Source organism: Taudactylus pleione, unplaced genomic scaffold, assembly GCF_031769625.1.
Source record: "Taudactylus pleione unplaced genomic scaffold, aTauple2 ptg000009l, whole genome shotgun sequence".
Taxonomy (NCBI): domain Eukaryota; kingdom Metazoa; phylum Chordata; class Amphibia; order Anura; family Myobatrachidae; genus Taudactylus; species Taudactylus pleione.
In genome coordinates, this window is record NW_028284412.1 from 1,803,739 (window position 1) to 1,823,503 (window position 19,765).

The following is a 19,765-nucleotide window of genomic DNA, read 5'->3' on the forward strand; positions in this document are numbered from 1 at the left end:
CCCAAAGTGTGTCTCTGATTCCCCTCCCCAAGTATCCAAAGAAGCGTGCATAGACAAAATCTGTATATTTGCTGGTATGCAGACCCTGTACACGTATTACAAAGCGGCCGTCTCTCTTTACTACTAGTCGGCAGTGGCAGTATCCATTTGAACTTACTCCTCAAGTATGACTCTAATCCCCCTTCTCAAATATTCCTCATGCCCATCCCTCCCCAAGTGTGTCTGTGCCATCCCCTCCTCCAGTGTGCCTGTGCCACCATCTCCGCAAGTATGCCTCAGACTTTTGCTCCTCATGTATGCCTGAAAACATCATTCTCCATGTTTGCTTCTGACCGCCTCTCCCCATGTGTTCCCCTGCCCAGCCCCCCCTCCTCCCCATCCACAACTGTTACATCGACTCCAATCCTCATAGGGGGCTGCTGATCAGAAGTACCATGGATAAGCAGAGACAAGGTTGTGTTCAATGCAGCATAACTGAGCCTAAAGATAGCAGGTAAGCACAATTTTTGTTTAATAAATCATATGGACTTTTTCTCATGTTACCCCTGTCTATAACCCTGCTATCACCAAGGCACTTTGGACCTCTGCGTCCGTTTCAGAGGCCCGGGGGGAGGATGATGGGGGGCCCTGCCTGTTTAATCTGTCCTGGGCCCCAACATTTATGATGGCAGCCCTGCTCACCAGCACAGGAGCCGGGAATGGGGCAGTGGGTGGATCAGCCGTAGGACAGTCACCAAGGAAGCGAGCGGCCGCGGCGCGAATGCCACCAGAAATCCCCATGGAGGTTAGTCACTAGCAGGGCCGTTTCTAGGGGTGGACGAGCCGTGTGATTGCACGGGGCGCCCCGCCCCCGACGATGGTAAAAATACGTCCCACAGTCCAATCCTTCCTATCCCACTGCCCCCCCCACCATTGCACAATGACAAGCGGCCTGATTAGCCGCCCGCTTGTCATTGCGCTACAGTCAGGGTCCATGAAGCCACCGGAGTCAAGAATACATACCGACCGGGAGGACTACTGCAATGCTACCAATGTCCAGCTCCGCCTTCTCTGGCTGCGTAAAGTGGAGCAATGACGTCACACCAGGACCGCACCTCTGCCCACCCTCCTGCTGCATGTGTTTCAGCACTGTGCTAAACTGCCAATGAAGATGAACTGCTCCTCCGGCTAGGGCGCTCACATTATTTAGCATCAAGGTAAGGGCTGATAAGTTAAGGCTGCCTGTCTCTGCTTTGATGGGGGAGGAAGGGGGGCTGCATTATTTAAAGTATTTCAATGACTAATAAATGTATTTTATATATATATAACTCCCAAATGTGTGCTATATATATATATATATATATATATATATATATACATGCAAAGAATCAGCGGCACTCCTGGACTGTTGTCATAAGCAAAAAGAAATGTAATGCATGCCACATTGCCGACGTTTCAGAGCCAGACACGACCCTTTTCTCAAGGCAGGCATAACAGTATTCAGTTACATTATAAACAGCAGACATAAACACTGCTGAGTCTTACCTTTAAATAGCAGTATGCTTCCCGTGTGCTGGTGCCGGCCGGGACAGGCAGGGGGAGGGGGTGGCGCGCATGCGGCGGCTTCTGTCCTCCGCTGATGACGTCACTCCAATGCTTGTTGGTTGTCATGGGGACAAACCACAAGCCTGGTATACTGTCTGACCGGCCCGCGTCAGCTACAAGGAGAGGCACGAAAAAGATTAATGTTACAAACATGCAACACAAATATAATGTATAAATATCAGTCGCTTAAACTATTTACTTTAAGACATACATACAGACTAACTACATATAACATCGATTAGAACAGCTGTGATGATGAACTATAGATAAGAAATCTTGACGACACTTTAAATGGTTACTCGATACGAAGGAGTGACTAAAGCGTAGCTATTGTCCTTACAGAAATACATTAAGCGACAATTTCTCATTAAGTCCTGCAGGATAGATAGTATTTCATTTGTGTATCCAGGACGCTTCCAGACGCAAAAGTTTTTCGCCTCTGTTTCCTCCCCTTAACGTGGTTGGAACATGATCAATTAAAATATGTTTCAAAGCAGACAAAGGGTGGCCAGCTTGCAAGAGATGTCTCGCCACAGGTTGCTCAGCCACTTTTTTTTAGGAGGGCTGATTTAATGGCCGATCGATGCAAAGCCATCCGTTCTCTCACTGTCCTGATGGTTTTGCCGACATAATAGTACCCACATGGGCACATTATCAAATAGACTACATGTGTTGAAGTACAGGTGAGGACATGTTTTATGTGATTTCTTTTTGCTTATGACAACAGTCCATGCATATTGGATACACACAGAAGGCACCCTGGCACATACTTCTTCTACTTTTCGAGTGCCGGTTCATACCTGGAATATATATATATATATTATATTATATAGGAAATACAAAGAGGGCACTCACCAATCTTCAAATTTTTGAATATATGCAAGGGTGGTTTGGGCCACCAAAAATGCAGGAAAGTTCCTGCTGGGTCAGTCTCATGCTCACATGTCTGCTGGGTTGTGGCTACAGTTATCGGAGCACAACTCTAATCGGGCAGCGGCTATTTGCGCATTCGGGTTAATAGTCGGTGCCTGTGTGCTTTGCTCTGTTATGGACTGCTGGGCCAGTTGTCAGTCTCTTGAAAACTGTGTATGGCCTGGTGTAGGAGTCTGACATAAAGTGAATTAGAAATGTGATGGGCATTCCTGGGCCGTTACAGGTTTTTGGCTTATTAGATGCAGATGTAGCGCAGTATGGCCATGTTACTCTAGAGTCGTAGGTGTGTCGTTGAAAGCCGCTGTGTACAGAGACTCTGCATTGCTCAAATTGGAGGCCATGCTCAAACAGATGATCTGCACCTAGTATGGTGACATCTAAAGACACAAAAAGCATGACTGCAGCACCTGTAGACACTTATAGTGGGCGTCTCAGTCCTTGCACATTCGGACACATGGATGTGCACCAGGGGGGGGGGAACTGTAGCAGAATCAGCATTGAGTCACAGACAAATTTGCAGCAAAAGACATAAGGGAGCAACTGCGTCCAACTCAGAATCAGGCCCTATGAGGAGGGATTCCGCCCCCTATGATAGAGCCTGCCCCCTCATCAGACCACGCCCCAATTAAGGCTGCTTCCAGAAATTTCCCGGGCTGGTTTTCCATCCCAATCTGCCCCTGTGGCACAGGTTATGTTCAAGTCCCTGGTTATGGACCTGAGATTTCCCAGAGTATAACCCAGTTTGTCTGCAGTATGAAACGGGAGACCCAGGCTTAACCAAGGAACCTCATTGGTCGATCGTAGGTGCTGGATGACGTTACGGCAATGAATGTCACAACCCTGTTTTGTGGGGCATACTGGGATCTAGGGGCACATTCTTCATGTAAAAGTGGTCAGGGGTGACAAGTCAGGATTGAACTCACTGTAAGAAATAGCGAGTTTCCTGTACATCTAGTGTGACCCATGGTATTCCCGAGCCCTCAATGTGGTGTGAACACGTATAGTAACCCATGTTAGACCCAGGGCGTGTGTGAGGAAGGGCTATTAATAGTATAGCTGTGTGCGTTTATAAAGCATACTTACTGCACCTCTTCTTACATAGTTTTCCTCCTCATCACTAGGATTCTGACTGTTCCCTTTTCATTTCTATTCTCTTTCTTGCTTCCCCGTAGTTCATTTGCTTTTCTCTTTCTTTCTACCTTCTTCCCCTTTGCCCTTATATACTTTTGTTACTCATCTGTATTTTTATCCTGTTACGTGACTATTTCTGAAAAATGCTGTACTTTGACTACATTATTATTATTATGAAATGTTCTTTTATTCTTGTCTGTTTACTCAACTCCTTTCCATTCTTTAGTATGCCGTGTGCCAACCTTTCTTCAGGTCAGACCAATTCCGTGGTCATCACTACCTGTCATCACTACTTCCCCCTTCTTACCAGCCTCTACTAATGTAACATTCTTGTCTCCTCTGCCTCTGTCCTACTGATTGCCAGCTATATATATTCTTTTGTGTTTTGGCACTTAGCCACCCAGCCGCTCTGTGACAGCTCAGCTCCCTAATTAGCTCTGTTGTTCTTTTTTTTTTTTTTCAAGTCTCCAACTCTACAAGTTGCCACAAACTTCATCCTTTCCTTTGGCTGACACTATTTGCTCCTCTCCCTATGGCAAAGAGTAAATGCCTGAACAATCTCTCATATGTACTGGAATAGAGCCTACCTGGAAATTTCACTTGAAGGACAAGAGAGGTTTGTGTGAGCAATAGAGGCCAAGTTGTCGGCCAGTGTGGACCTTATTACTATGCTTGTACATGCCCAGAACAGCGGGTGCTTGCATATGCTGCTATGCACGTTTCGGTGGCTCTGCCTCTTAGTCCCGCCTGCACCTGACTGGGCGGAACAGGGTAGGAGAGGTAAGTAGGCCAAGTACAGTAAGGCTGGCCAACACATATTTTACCCGATCTGGCCGATTCCGACGCATTGGAACGGCAGATCGTGTAAAATATGCCAAAATCGTGAGGAAATCGTGATTTCCCACTCACGATCACGATGCGATGCGCGTCCCCGCTGGTCGCACATCACATCGTCAGATCTGCCGTGCAGTAGGGCAGATCTGACAATCTGCCGTGCAGTAGGGCAGATCTGACAATCTAGGACCCGATGCACTGTGAAAGTCTGCATGCAGTAGAGATCGTATGAAGATTGGACACCAAATTGTGTGCAGAGCTGCCGGGGAGAGTTTCAAGGGAAATAGTACACAAATCGCACACATTGGCTGATCGTGTGCAGATCGCTATGTGTGTAGGTACCTTAAGGGTGTGTTCACAAACTTCCAGGTGGTCATAGCCATGTGCAAATAATGGATGATGATGACGAACTGTTTGCGGTGAGCGTTTGCCAGTGCTCTGCTGACGATTGGTGTGTTCTTCAGCTCTCAGGCATAGATAACGCTTTTATGAGTTTGTGTGTTTAAGGTTTTTCTTTTTTTTTTTATTGAGTACTCAAGATGGCGTGCTGTGGTAGAGACATTTTTGTAGTTAAATTGATCCCTAATGTAAAGATGGCCAATAATACAGAGGGTGAAAATGTTTGCATTTCATTGTGGGAATGGCTTGGACAGACTAGGAAGTTCCTACCTAATTGTAGACTGGGTACCTACATGCAAAAGTAAAGGTTTAATTTAAAGCTCCTACTTACTACCTTTACGCTTGGTTTGTGCACACTCATTATTGAATAGTATTGAAATATCTCTCAAGATAAAACCTTACTTTTTCAGCATGGGTTGTTTACTCCTGCAAAAGTAGCCACATTCCAATTGTCCTGGGCTGTTACCTAGGCAGCTGGTATCCTTATAATCCGGAGGACCAGAAGATGCATTTTTAGCTGTATTAATGAAGGGGCTCAACCCTTTAGCAAGATCCTCCTTCAGAGTAACTATGACATCACTTGCCAGTCTTTAGTGCCGACCTTCTGTATGGAAATTAAGCCCTTGTTATATTATGATACCATATCATTGGGAAATAACTTTTACATCTTTACCATTGCTTCTGTATGACAAGAATGCAGTTTAATTCATTTCAGGCGTAAACACTCTCAAAACCGCTTATGCATCTTTAAACATCTGACGTATTGAGGGGCATATGTATCAAAGCTTGATGTGAGATAAAATATAGATCACCAACCAATCAGCTCCAAACTATCAATTCTTAAACACAGCCTGCAAATTGTAAGTTAGAAGCTGATTGGTTGGTGATATATATCTCACAATTTTATCTCACATCAAGCTTTGATATATATGCTCCTGAATATGTTAAAGCTATATGGATTGAAAGGTGTCAAAAGCACAACAATGCAAGCCCAGTGATACACAATAGTATTCTCCTATGGTCCTTTATAGAAGTAACACATGTGCAGCTGTGCCATCAGAAAAACGTTCCCAGATGATTGCCTGCAATGTTTAGATCTGTCTGGGTTTTATGTGGATTATCTGTGGGAGACCGTCCCACCTCTGCGGTCCCCTTCAGCCTTCATTTCTCACTGCCTCTCACATCTTTTATGTTTTTTTTTTTTCGTTTTTTTTAACAATTTCTTATGTTTTTTAAATAGTTATGTTTATTTGTCTATTTTTTTCATTCCGTTAAATCTGTCATGAATTTGTTCTGCCATCTATAGAGTGAATAATGTCTGCATTCACATGTCTAGAGATGGACTGCACATTTGCAAATATACAGAGCATATATTTAGTGCAGAAATAGGAACCCTTGTTCATTTGTTGTGCAACGTTACAGAATGCCCCTGTCAGTCAGTGATGAGATAACATTCAGGTGAAGAAGTTATGTTCCACTCTTTTATGCCAGGCTTAGTAACTAGAAATATTGACTCGCCATATGCAGATTTCCCCCTGTCCTCACCCTGCCATACTTAACCCGTTGCCGTTGCAACAGTCCTCCTCCCCTTGTTTGTCCTGTTTCCGTAGCTGGGGTGGGAACCACACTCCACTTCTTGTTACAGTGACTGGACAGATCACTGTTCATTATATAGATTATTTCTCATGTTGTTTTTACTTTGTTTTATCTAGGATATTATCTGGTAGAATGAAAGCAATAAGAACTGGCTTAGCCATGCTGACTATTGCAGTGTTGAAGGAGACTTGTCTGGTGTTGACAAACTGCAAATCCACTTGAGTTCTCAGAGAAGGGGATGCAGCCGCCCATCTCCTCTCTCTCATTGCCTGTCAGTAACACAGAATACCAGCGGTGGCTCCTACCAGCTGGGGGTCTGTAAAGCTCATGCAGGCACACAAATCAACAGATCAGCTTCTAGGGACTAAATCGGCTGCAGCCCCTAGAAGCAGGGTATGGCTGCTTTAATAGCAGTGGAGTGGCTTCCTATTGAATACACTTTCTGCTGTTGCAGTACGTGGGGTAGAAAACACCTACCCCTGGGACTACATGTCATACGTAGAAAGCGCTACCAATGGGAAGCCGCTACCAGTCACTGGGAATGGCGAATTTTACTGAAGGGTCTGCAGTCCCTAGGTAATATCTGCTACTGAAGAAGACCCTTATTCTTTCCACATAGGCGTATTACGTTCTCTTCTGTACAATCAATAATGACGGCCCTGTGAAAATACCCACTGAAAGTAGGCAGAGTTCCTGTCGTCTGTGGAATAGATGTGAACATTTTAAAGAATTGTTATCTGTGTAAAGACCGGATGTGTCCTCAGCCCTTCTAGTCGTACCAAGCTGTGGAGCAACTCGGTAGTGCCAAGCGTCTTTACAGTGCCGCTGATCATCGGGAATCTGCGCTCAGCAGTGCATGAGGACCTCTGTTTCATGATTATGGCCATCTTTAGTAATACAATGTTTGTTACATTATTATTATTATTATTATTCAAGTCAAATTAAAGTGTTCCTGTCATGCACAGAACATGGTAAGTTAATAGAACAGTCTGATAAGTTTGTTTATTAACACACATACAGTACCAATGGGATACTCTCAGGATCCCGACAGCGGCGATTCCGCCGTTCAGAATGTCGACGCCAGAATCTAGACACTTATCAGAATACCAGCGCCGGCATCCTAACCAAAGGGTATATAGCAGGGTTAGGCACTAGGAGGAGGTTAGATTCAGGCATCGGGAAGCAGAGGTGTCACTAGGGGGGTGCGGCCCACACCCGGGTGTCACCCTTCAAGGGGTGACACCAAAAACAGCCGTACCCCATCCACAGTCACGAATACACCAAGCACCGCAGCCGTGATCACCGCTGGCACACCCCCGCCGACATCATGGGCAGACTCGCTGACAAGGTTAAGCCAACACTGGCTGGCCCTGCCTGCTGTCGCCGGTAGTCCTTACTGTACATAATTACTCTGTGGCTCTGGACGCCAGCTGCGGTGATGTCATCGCGCTCGTGGCATGCTGGCTCCGCTTGTGATGCTGTTAGGGAGAAGTAGGAGCTGGAGGAGATTGTGTGCTGCTAAAAGGGATGAAGACCTCATTGAAGTGCCCACCCACCCAGTGCAGGCTCAGGCTCAATTTCCCTGGCTGGCTCAGCTGTCTGCAGGTGTGAATTGAAAGTTACTAGTTAGCAACTGAATTAATATGTATTTACATGTTACAGACTTGTTTATTTACCATATATACTACTGTCTGTCTTTTAATGGAATATATATTTTTTACTGAAGTAAAAGTGGATTGTATTGAAATTACAATTTGTTTGTAACAAACAAATGGTAATTTCGATATTATTCCAGTATTATTTCAGAAAAAATATATATATTTGCTCAAAGCTGTGTACACCCTAAATAATGTTCCCAGCCCGACATGGCTGGCGATGGTGACCGTGCATCGCCAAGCGCATATACTGTACACTTGTGTATGCAGGAGAGCGATGCAGGATCCCATGCTGCATTCGGCAACATCATCGCTAGTGTTACCTGCTAGTTGTCCCTGCAAGAGGGCTGACCAGAAGACATCACTGACTACGGGGTCATGCTTATCGGGCATACACACTGCCCGATATGTGCTGAGGTCAATTATATTTTGGTCCGATATACTGGATCGGACGATGTATCCTCCAATGTGTACCCAGAGCTTAAGTCGATTATATACAGTATATACACACATATATACAGACATAGATGATAGATAAAGATATTTATATGTATATCAGCATTCCCCCAACATGCTAGAGCCACACCCTTTCCAAGGGGGCCCCCAAGAGGTTGCTGTACCAAAGCCCAAGATTTCTCTTCATAGCCATGTCTGACCACACCCATTGCACTCGCTCCTGCCAACACACTCCTGCCCGTACCCACCAGTCCACTCCGCACTACCACCCCGGCAGTATTTTGGTCCAGTCCGTCGGACCACCCTCCTCTCTTCTTTACTCAGAATGCAGGGCGTGCCCAGCATTCTGGGAGGAGCACTACTGTGTGAGTACGGGTAGGGGGGGAGAGCGCAGAGCTGCGCACCTTGTTCCTGATTTTTTATTTATTTTTTTGGTGGAGGGGGGGGGGTGACACCAACCCTAGCGATGCCTCTGTCGGGAAGGGAGGGTTAGATTACTTATCTAGAGCCGTTGGGATTGTAACCTGGTCGGGAACTTTGCACGCAGTCACTTGGATATGCGAAGCCGCTGGTGGGCGTCTCGGTACAAATCCCGGCGGCTGCAACATTTGAATATTTTCGTACTACTGCTGCATACGAGATCGCTGCAGCATTAGCGTACATCTCTGAATCAGGCACAAGGTAATTTAAATACATAATAATACAAATATCTACTGTAATTTGTTTTTATCAGCAGCCAATTAACCTACAAGTATGTTTTTCTTGTAATGTTTGAGAAAACCAGAGCACCCCCCATGGTACCCATGCTAACATGGGTAGAGCATTCAAACTCCAGACTTATGGGTCCCTGCTGAAATTCACACACACCATCCCAGGCAGTGACGCTATCTCATGTGCCCATGTAAATAGATGGTACAGTGGCTGCTGCCTCACAGCATCTGGGTTATGTGTTTGAAATTGACCAATGGCAGTATGAATCCCCCCCCCATACCTACAGTATGTATCCCCCCCATACCTACAGTATGTATCCCCCCCATACCTACAGTATGTATCCCCCCCATAGCTACAGTATGTATCCCCCCCATACCTACAGTATGTATCCCCCCATAGCTACAGTATGTTTCCGCCCCATACCTACAGTATGTTTCCCCCCCATACCTACAGTATGTATCCCCCCCATACCTACAGTATGTATCCCCCCCATACCTACAGTATGTATCCCCCCCATACCTACAGTATGTATCCCCCCCCATACCTACAGTATGTTTCCCCCCCCATACCTACAGTATGTATCCCCCCCATACCTACAGTATGTATCCCCCCATACCTACAGTATGTATCCCCCCCATACCTACAGTATGTATCACCCCCATACCTACAGTATGTATCCCCCCATACCTACAGTATGTATCCCCCCCATACCTACAGTATGTATCCCCCCATACCTACAGTATGTATCCCCCCATACCTACAGTATGTATCCCCCCCATACCTACAGTATGTATCACCCCCATACCTACAGTATGTATCCCCCCATACCTACAGTATGTATCCCCCCCATACCTACAGTATGTATCACCCCCATACCTACATTATGTATCCGCCCCATACCTACAGTATGTGTCCTCATACAGTATTTGCTGCAGTCGCGCCAAACAGCCCGTCTTGGTGCACCAGGTCCAGTCTGGCTTGGCTTGTACCGATCATCTTTTTCACCCGACAAACCAATTCACCAGATGCTACGGCTTAATTTGATATACAAGTGTGACATATCAAATGAATCAGTACAGTCTCAGGAAGCAGATTGTCACATCCATTTGCAACTAATGCCGCGTACACAGTCGACGTTCTTAATGTCATTAACAACATTGAGCACACTCACTGAAGGATATCGTTAAATAAATCGTTCAGTGCCGGCACCCTTCCTCATCCCCGAACTTGCACAACCTGATGGTACCGTCAGGTAGGTCTGCATGTTCAGGCAAAGAACGACATCTTCCACGACCCGCGGGAGCTCGCATCGTTGGTCGTTCACCACATACACACTGGACAATATTGGATGCGATTAACGATATCGTTATCGTTCAAATCATGAAACTTATTGTTTAGTGTGCACGCGGCTTAAGACACATTTTCGGCTGAAAGTCGATTTGCATGGGACCTGGCGGCTCGCTCGAGTCAGGCATCTCTCAAGCCGCATGGTGTATTGAGACTAGGTGTATCAGGACACATCTGTAGCTGTCAACGGCGGTATCTTCATGGTAATGTCTTCTTGAATTTGGTGCATGCGTAGAAGATGGAAAAGTCTTCGCTGGGTCCTGTGACAATGGAAAGATGGTAACACTGGCAGCCTTTTCTGGGAGCAGGGCTCACCTCTACTCATGAGTCCTTGTGCACCCATTATATATACGCTAAACCCCTTTTTTTATCTGGCAACATTCATTGCCTTACATAATTGGGATTGGCCTACAAAACTTTGGACTGGTAGGAGATTTCAAAATGATGCAAACCCCATTGATAATGCCACAGAACAAGATGGAACCAAACCTAACGAGACCCCTACTAATCCTTATTTGGACCTGCAGTATCACAGCTAATTGCAGTTTGGGTGCTTTAACAGCCTAATTCTGCAGAAGCAAAGTTTACCAGGTAGTGGAGTAACTGGTAATAAATAATATGGTGGTAATAGTGGGGACCCTTGTGCGGTAAAATCTAAATATCACCAGTATCATTTGTGAAATCAGATCATTCTCTATGTAGTGGCATGTCTGCACTGAGAGTGATAGGCCTTTTTACATTCCCAGAGTAATGAAAAACACCGGCAGCTTGAGAGACGTGTAAACATGTCACAGAACCTTTTAAAGGGAACTGACTTTACCAGTGCAAAAATCTATAAACTAAGTTCCCTCTTTAATTAGTGCAGAACATATCCTATTGGCTATTCTCTTTATTAAGGGCTCACAATAATTAATCATTTTCTCATCCAAGTAACGCTCCAGGTATTTCCATTTTGCTGACTACAAATATGTCTAATTGTTCTTACTAGTAGCAATAAGCTGTAAAACCTTTGTTATGCTGTTTATATGAAATAGAGGTAAGTACATCCTTTTATTGCATTTTATTCTGCCAGTCTATAAAACTTAACAAGCTAATTTACTTTGCCTCCTTATCGGGTACACCCACAGCAGTTACAGTGAGCAGAAGCTGGCAAGGAAGGACGGCTAGTTGAGGACATTATGCAGTCTGTGGGAGCTTGTTTATTATCAGTCATTAGATAAAACTTTGATTTCCCACATATATAGCTAAAAACTGATGTGTTTGACTTGATGATGGTGTATTCATACAGATGGTTTACCTTCCAATGACAGTGGTACAGAGTCGCTGTGGAGAGGATAACAAAGTGTTCAGGACAAATTAATTTTAAACGTTTTCAATATAATCTATGGATAAATCCACAGTCGTGCGCTGCCTTCAGAATCTGCTGTTCAGTATGACTCTGTACAGTTTTATTTCTAACACTATTCTATATTGCAGAATAGAAGCCAAAGTCCAAAATGAAAGCTTTTATGATGTATTTATGTTACAGCGTACAAAATGTTAGTTTTGTTGGGCACATCTGATGTTACCCTTTAGCTGGGTACTGGAAGCTTGTTCTGTGACATCCCAGCTTTTTGGGGCACCACCTTACCTCTTTGTTCAGGACATATAAAGAAATTTTAAACCCTAAAAAATTACATTCACAACTATATATGGAATTGTTTGAGGAGCTTAGCAGAGTTTAAGACGAGGTAATATGTGACCACAGGGGAAGATGTTTTTCCAGTGCATGCCAAACTTCCTGTCTGCAAGTTTTTTAAATTACATTCTAACCAACCTGTCTAGAGTTAACTTTCTGTGGGCAGCCCCCATACAAAATATTTCTGCTTGCTCAGATCCAAGTCTTTTTTTTTTTTTTAGCCTGCTTTCCAGTATGAGTTTCCAATCATATTAATTCTATTTTTGTTGTCTACAAGGTGTACATGCATATACAGTATATGTTGGTGCTGATGGCACCTTGAGTTTTACCTCTAGTGGTCAGCTCACTGCTTGGTAAACGAACAATTTCCATTTATAACTGAGGACGTTGCTGGTAAGGGGATACGTTGAAAATGCTGGTGGACAGGATCCCAGGCATAATGCCAACACCGCTATCCCGAAGACATCAGGATATCGACATCAGGCATACCGACCACCGGCATCACAAGCAAAGATGTCAAGTATTAGCTTATGCCGGGGATGGGGGATTAGGTTTAGGAGCCTCCCTGAGTGGTTTAGGGTTAGGCACCCCTGGGAATGGTTTGGGTGGGGGAAGGGGGGTTAGGCTTAGGCACTACTGGGGGGGCAGGTTAGGGTTAGGCACCCCTGGGAGGGTTAGGTAAGTGTGCGGGAAGGGGGCGTTAGGTTTAAGCACCACCAAGGGAGGGTTTGTGTTGGGGGGGGGAGGGTTAGGGTACTTACCGGCCCCTGTTGGTACAGTATAATTCACCATCAGAATTCCAGAGGCGGTATTTCATCCGCCGGGAAATCATACCCAACCCTCTGCTAAGATGGCAGTGGTTTGGGGATACACCAAGGAGCAATTTATGCTATTATTGTTTAGGAAATTGTCTTCACATCGTCATTTTCTTTTTTTATATGTTTCATTTGATGACAACGCACTTCCGTGTATGACAAACTCAGGTTGGTTGTACATAGTTATCCTAATAGAGTCAGTAAATATATGTACTGTACATATGTGGACAGCAAAATTGGGTTATGTTTTAGGGTTCCACATTGTATTCCTGATTATAGGACCATATAGTGGTAGCCTAGGGCCTGATTCAGAGATGTACGTTCACCTGATGATGAACATACATTTCCGGTGGTTAGGGGCCTGCGCAGACCCTGTTCTGCGATTACGCTTGCAGATCCACCAAAGCATGTCAATCAATCAATGCGGGATTTGGGGGGTGGAGCGGGGACATGGCTGGTCAACTTTCCTGGAAAAGGGACGTCTGCCCCATTTTCCGGGAGGGACGAGGCCAGGGTCTGTGTCGGCGGATGCAGACTTTTGGCCTCTGAAGTGACCAGCACCCGGTCAGGCTGCGGGAAGCTTCAGCTCCCGCAGCCTCACCACAGAAGGGGATGCAATGGTGCTTGCAAATGCAGCAGGGTTGTGTCTGACATCTCCTCCTGCAGTTGCATTAAGATGGACATAATTGCAAAGATGCTTGTGTGCAGCTCTGCAATTCCGTCCAGCTCTGAATCAGGTCCCTAATGTCAATATATGAAAAAAGTGCGTAGTTCTGTTTGCTGTGAGCCACTGACGCATGGAATTTTCTTGCCACACTTGGTCAAGGCAGGAGATGTATAAAATGAGTATTTTGCTGGCAGCCCATCCGTAAACCATTGTCACCACAAACCACCTGGTTTTGCCTTAAAACTAATTGGGAGACTTGCCCACTCTTCAGGAGATTAGGTAAGTATTGGTTCAGTCTTATACTACTAGGACGTGGAGGACCATTCTGTCAGTTGTTCTCCCTTTTTGCAGCCTTTTTAAGACTTAAAGAGTATTTAAGCTTCAAGCTGAAAAATCAGCAAGTGTGTTGTGTAGTGAGCGCCTTATTCTCTCTTTCTTGCTAATACTTATAGACTTTCTATTTTAGAAACACTGCCTAGTCCTCACTGCTTTCTCTAAATATAATAATTGAAAGGTATTTACAGATACTGACAACCCTAATATATTACACTAGTATCTTTGACCCATCATTTGCAGAATCTCGAGCAGATATACTTTGACTAGTTATTGAATAAATAAGTAGCATTGCAGTGTTTATTCATTGAGTAAATCTTTCCTTGTAAACCACACTTTTTGTAAATACTCGGCCATCTTGCTTTAGCATACCTGGTTCATCAGTTGGTAAAATTTCAACTTGTTGAAAGGATTTTGTTTGTGAAAAGACTCTGGCAGCAAGGAATGGAGGAATTACCAGCGGTGTAACTAGAAAAAATGTCTTAGTGGTATTGTAGGTGTGTGCCAAAGGGCATAGCCACTTCCAATGGGGGAGTGTCAGCATGACATGCCACCCATTTCTCGTCACTCTGGGAGCATTCCATTCCAAATTCACCTTACCTATATGGTGGTTTCGATGCAATGGGGAACCTCTGAAGAAACTGATCCTCCCTGGGCAGACAGTGTCTTCAGTCGGTATTCACTATTCATGTATAAGATCACATCGTGAAGAAGATGCCTGTTTGTGTAGTAATATAACCATTATCATCATCATACAACAGAGGTTTAACCAGACTCATGCCCCATGTCACCCCTTCCCCCTGTATCCCCTCCTGCCTCCTGTGTCTCTCCAGCCTCCTATCTTTACAGCCTCTTGCCCCGTCACTCCAGCCTCCTGCCTTTACAGCCTCCTGCATCGTCACTCCAGCCTTCTGCCCCGTCTTTCCAGCCTCCTGCCCTGTGCCTTTCCAGCCTCACGCAAGGCACAGCCTCCTGTATTGTAACTCCAGCCTCCTGTCTTTATAAGACTTCTGCCCCCTCTCTCCAGCTTCCTGTCCTGTCTTTCCAGCCTCCTGTGTCTCTCTCAGCCTCAACCCCCCCCCCTCCCCTGTGTTCCTCAGCCTATTCGGGAGGCCCCTCTGTATTTCTCAACCTCCCCCTCTGTGTCAATCACCCCCCCATGTCAATCAGTCTCGGGCCGTGTCTTCATCTGCAGCCCCTGACCTGTGTCTCCCCAGCGCAGGCCACACTTTCCCTTCTCCTTCTACTGCTTGTGGTTTGACTCCTCTCTTCAGTGTCCAGCCCACCTGCGGCCACCGCTTTCCCGGCTCTGCTCCTCTCTGTGCAGTTTGTCCCTTTTTCACGTTGAGCATGAAAATAGAATAAACTGGGTCCGGCCGGCGGTAAGGTGTTATGGCGTACCGGGTACGAATTTCTTAATGGCACGTGTTGCCACCATACTTGCACTGCTGGAAACATCATTGTATCAAATGGGAGTTGACAGGGGCGGAGTGGGGCAGGATGGGGCCAGATCTCACTGCAACACCGGGCACAGTAATACTGCAGCTCTGACAGTCAGGGCGAGCTCAACAGAGCTGGGGCACCGATCTGCCTGCAGCTGTGCAGGGGACACATAATTGCAGAGTACTGGTAGCAGGGAATGGAGGGACCACATGGGATGCAATGAGAGCTGTGAGGGGGCAGGAAAAGCTGGAGTGAGCCATGCTGCTAGGGGATTATGTAATACATGTATGCTGCATCTTTATTTGCTATTACTTTCCCTGTGAAACTATGTAAAAAAACTAATTACACATTATGATTTGTCTGTTTCCTGACCACATGTGATCCTACACAGGGAAATGTACAATATATTTTTCTTTATTGTATAACATTTTAAGCATTGTGAAATTACTCTTTTAAAGTTCTGCAAAATAACTCTGCTGATTTTAGTGTTACAACGAGGAGAACATATAAACTCCAGATAGTTTAGCAACAAAATACCAAATACACTAATTTGATGAAATACTCCTGCTGGCTAACATTTTCTTCCATAACTAAACATTGTTATATTCAAGCCTGTGACCATCTAACAGCCTCAGATGGCCACTAACAGCCTCCTAGGCTGTGCTTCTGGCAATTACCGATCCTATTTACCATTCTATTGAGGTTCAGGATGGTTTCCCTACTCTTTCATACACTGTGCGTGGATTGCACACGGCAGAATTAAAGGGCAATACCCGCGAGATGGCCACAGATTGACATTAAAACACTTAAAACGTGAAGTCCGCGGATTATTAATGCTGGCGCATATGTCACAGGACTCACTGCTAATTGAATTCTGCTTAGTAACTGAGTGAGAGTTAAACTGTTTGTGCAAATTACTTTTCCTACATGAACCATGCAGTACAGTATATGATGTATTGTGAACTCACCTCTTCAGAAAAGCAGACATTTGTAATATCTGTCTCACCCCACAAATGTTTAACTCTATCAAAACAGATTATCTCTCAATCGTAACTTTGTTGTTGCTGCAATCTTCTCTTTTCCTGCGTTTCACAATCCACTTTTCCTCTTAGATTGTTATTCACCATCAAATATATCTGTATATTTATGTGAGTGTTTTGTAAGAAATTGCTTATTCTTAATGAACAACACTGTTTGGTATTAGCAGTACTCTACGGATCTAACGTAACGTATCAAGTCCGCACTCCATTACAGAAGATTGTAACTTCTTTCACATCTTCCACAGTGTCTTATAATTAGATCAGACAAAACAATCAAAGTACAGTCTTTCGAGCTGCTGTGACATCACTAGCCCCACCCTATGGATGTCATCCAGCCCACACAGTGCATTTCTACAAGTCATGCCTGTCAATCTCCAGTGAAAGAGTATTACGTTTGATGAGTATTAACCTTTCAGTTATTTGAGGTTTAATTGTCAGCTCAGTACTACACACACCTTGTTAATGCCAAACAGTGACTGTGCCTTCTCTATAAAATACATCAAAGTCAGCGAGCATCATGTCTTGGTTTGCTGTAAAAGCCACATATTTTTGTACATCTAGTTTATATTTATATGGTATAATAAAATACTTCCTCAAATAATACTCATTGGTGAAAAAAGCCAAGAATATATGTATTCGAGATTTGTTTTACTGCAATTTCTCTTCTGGTGATATAGAGTTTTATTAGTGTTTTTTTTTAACAAAGTTGATGATGAAATGCATGAAGCTGGTGTTCGGCTCTTTTTTTATAGTGTCCACCGTAATCAGTGACATTGAAATGCGTTAAAGACCTAAGCCATATCTGACAGCTGTGTAATGTTCTTATCACAGGTCCGCCCTCCAAGGCCAAATGTGGCTCGACGACCCAAAAGCAATGCAGTGGTGGAGAGGACAACTATCTCCAGCCCGGATCAGTAAGTGCCTAGTCATCCAAGTCATTCAGTCCATATACTCAGCTTGATAACGGCTTTATTCCACAATGAATCAGTTTGCTTTCCACTATTCCCACTAATGCTTTTGCTCAAACTATAATTATCCAAGATGGCAGCGTACAGTAGAGGAAGGTAGGTTGGGAACCCCACATTTGTAAAAACAGAGACTACTAAAATGAGCCCATTCCCCCTGCACTTGTCTGTCATATGATAATGTTACGGTGCAGCATTAATGGTCACTATTCAACCCATTTTTCTGCTATAGCAGATGAAATCCAGTTGTATTACAGATTTTGTTTGTGTGTGATCAGCGCATACACTATACACTGGTTAGTCAGACTGACTATACATAAGCTCTGCATACCCGGGCCACATTAATGTTGCCTTGTAGCGTCGCTGTCCAAAACTGAATATAATTGCAGTGGACACTTCAGTAGGTAACCTTTTGAGTACTGCGTTGTATAATCGGGAATCTGTGTTCAGCATTACACTTACATGTATGTCTACATGCATTGAGTTGCTGCCACATGATTGATTAATTAGATATTTTCATTGACGAGCAGATATGCTGGTGTATATAGTGGCCTCTAAGTGTATATCTTCTTTATGTAGTTTTTTTTTTACTTTTGAGTTTATTTTTAGTCTTGTAAGCTCTGTGTTGCATACTCTAAAGCAGGATACACACCTATGATATTGTCGGGCCGTTGTTTCGATTTCTACATGTTCATGCGATATCGCGAGAGTATGTACGCCCCTTCCATTATGTTTTGTTGGGAGACAATTGGTCGAATCGAAGGATCACATTTTATTTTAATATCCGATTCGACTGGGCGAGATTGGACCAAACGAGCAGTGTGTATGCATCTTCCACCGTTCTGGTAGACTGAAATCAGGAGTGTGTGTAGGGTGGTACAATCATTTCCTTTCGATATTTTGGGAGTCGGGGATTGTATAGGTGTGTACATGTGTAAAGGTCCTGTGGTCGAGACTTCCGATCTTAAGTGAAGTCAATCGAACCATCGCATCGAAAGAGTGATCGCAAAGGTGTGTACCCAGCTTAAGTATGATTTTTTTTATTTAGAATCGGAGTTATACATTTATGCAACAACGTACAAGGAATTTGCCAGATACATTTATCAGCCTGGTCACATTATCATTTATAGTGCTGGAAATGTGTGAAAATATTGTGTGAAAAAAGTATCGGTGCGTCTGCTTACAGTAGTTTTATGTCTCCAACTTTGGCCATGTGGTATGTTACTACAGCACAGGTACATTTTACATACCCATGTTCTGTCTTATACAGCATATCCTTATTTGCTTCCTCTTTTTAACTTGCCTACTGTCATTATTGTTCAGTTGAGCAAGGTGTAACTGGACCTCTTGACTAATGCGGAGTGTTTATTTTTAGTCTTGTTTTCAAGTTGTCATATCGCCATACCCATCTGAGTTTCTGATCACAATAAAAACTGATGGTTGCCATTTGCACAACAGAATAAAAAAAACAATTTCTTTGTATAAAGTATTTTCCTTTAGCAGAGTGATATTATTTATTTCTACTAGAGGTGGATAACATGAAGCTCTATTGCCCTCTTGTGGTTTAATATAGTATTTGAGTCAGACTGATGGCTAAGTTTGGGGGTAGCTTGATATGTGTTATTTGTGCCAATTAATGGCCCCTTTGACCCAGGATCAGTACTTGCATTTTATTGGGCGAATAGCCCCCTGAAGGGTTAAACTTGTCTCCTAATTTCTGTTTAACTTTGAGTTAATATATGTTGTTTGAATTGTCCAATCATGTAGCTGTTTATTTTCTGTGCCCATTATGTCTTATGGAGCGTACACACGGTCAGATTTGTCAGACTTGTCAGATTTGTCAGATGAACGACTGAACGATTAAACGATTTGAACGATTTGGACGATTTGACCAAAGTTTTGAACGATTTGAACGATTGAACGATTTTTAACTGCATTAAAATGAATGGAATCGTCCAAGTCTGACTGCAAACCCATCAGATGTCAGATATCGTTATCTGACAAACGGGAACGCGCATCGTTGATCGTCCATCGTTCAGGCATGTCAGATATGAACGATTTTCCATCAGATATGAACGACTGAACGATTTTTAAATCGTTATCGTCCATATCTGAAGAAAAAATCTGATCGTGTGTATGCACCTTTAGTGATTTTTTAGGAAATTTAACATAAACTGA

At 44.0% G+C, this 19,765-nt stretch overlaps 1 protein-coding gene across 3 annotated transcripts in view; it reads left to right on the top strand.

Moving 5' to 3' along the window:
* DENND1A (DENN domain containing 1A) overlaps positions 1-19,765 on the top strand; it is a 742,523-nt gene that overhangs the window by 703,168 nt on the left and 19,590 nt on the right. For all 3 annotated transcript variants that reach the window (XM_088466860.1, XM_088466851.1, XM_088466868.1), the window contains one exon: positions 17,454-17,536. In XM_088466860.1, coding sequence (XP_088322986.1) covers positions 17,454-17,536 — 83 coding nt within the window. The remainder of the gene's footprint in view (positions 1-17,453; positions 17,537-19,765) is intronic.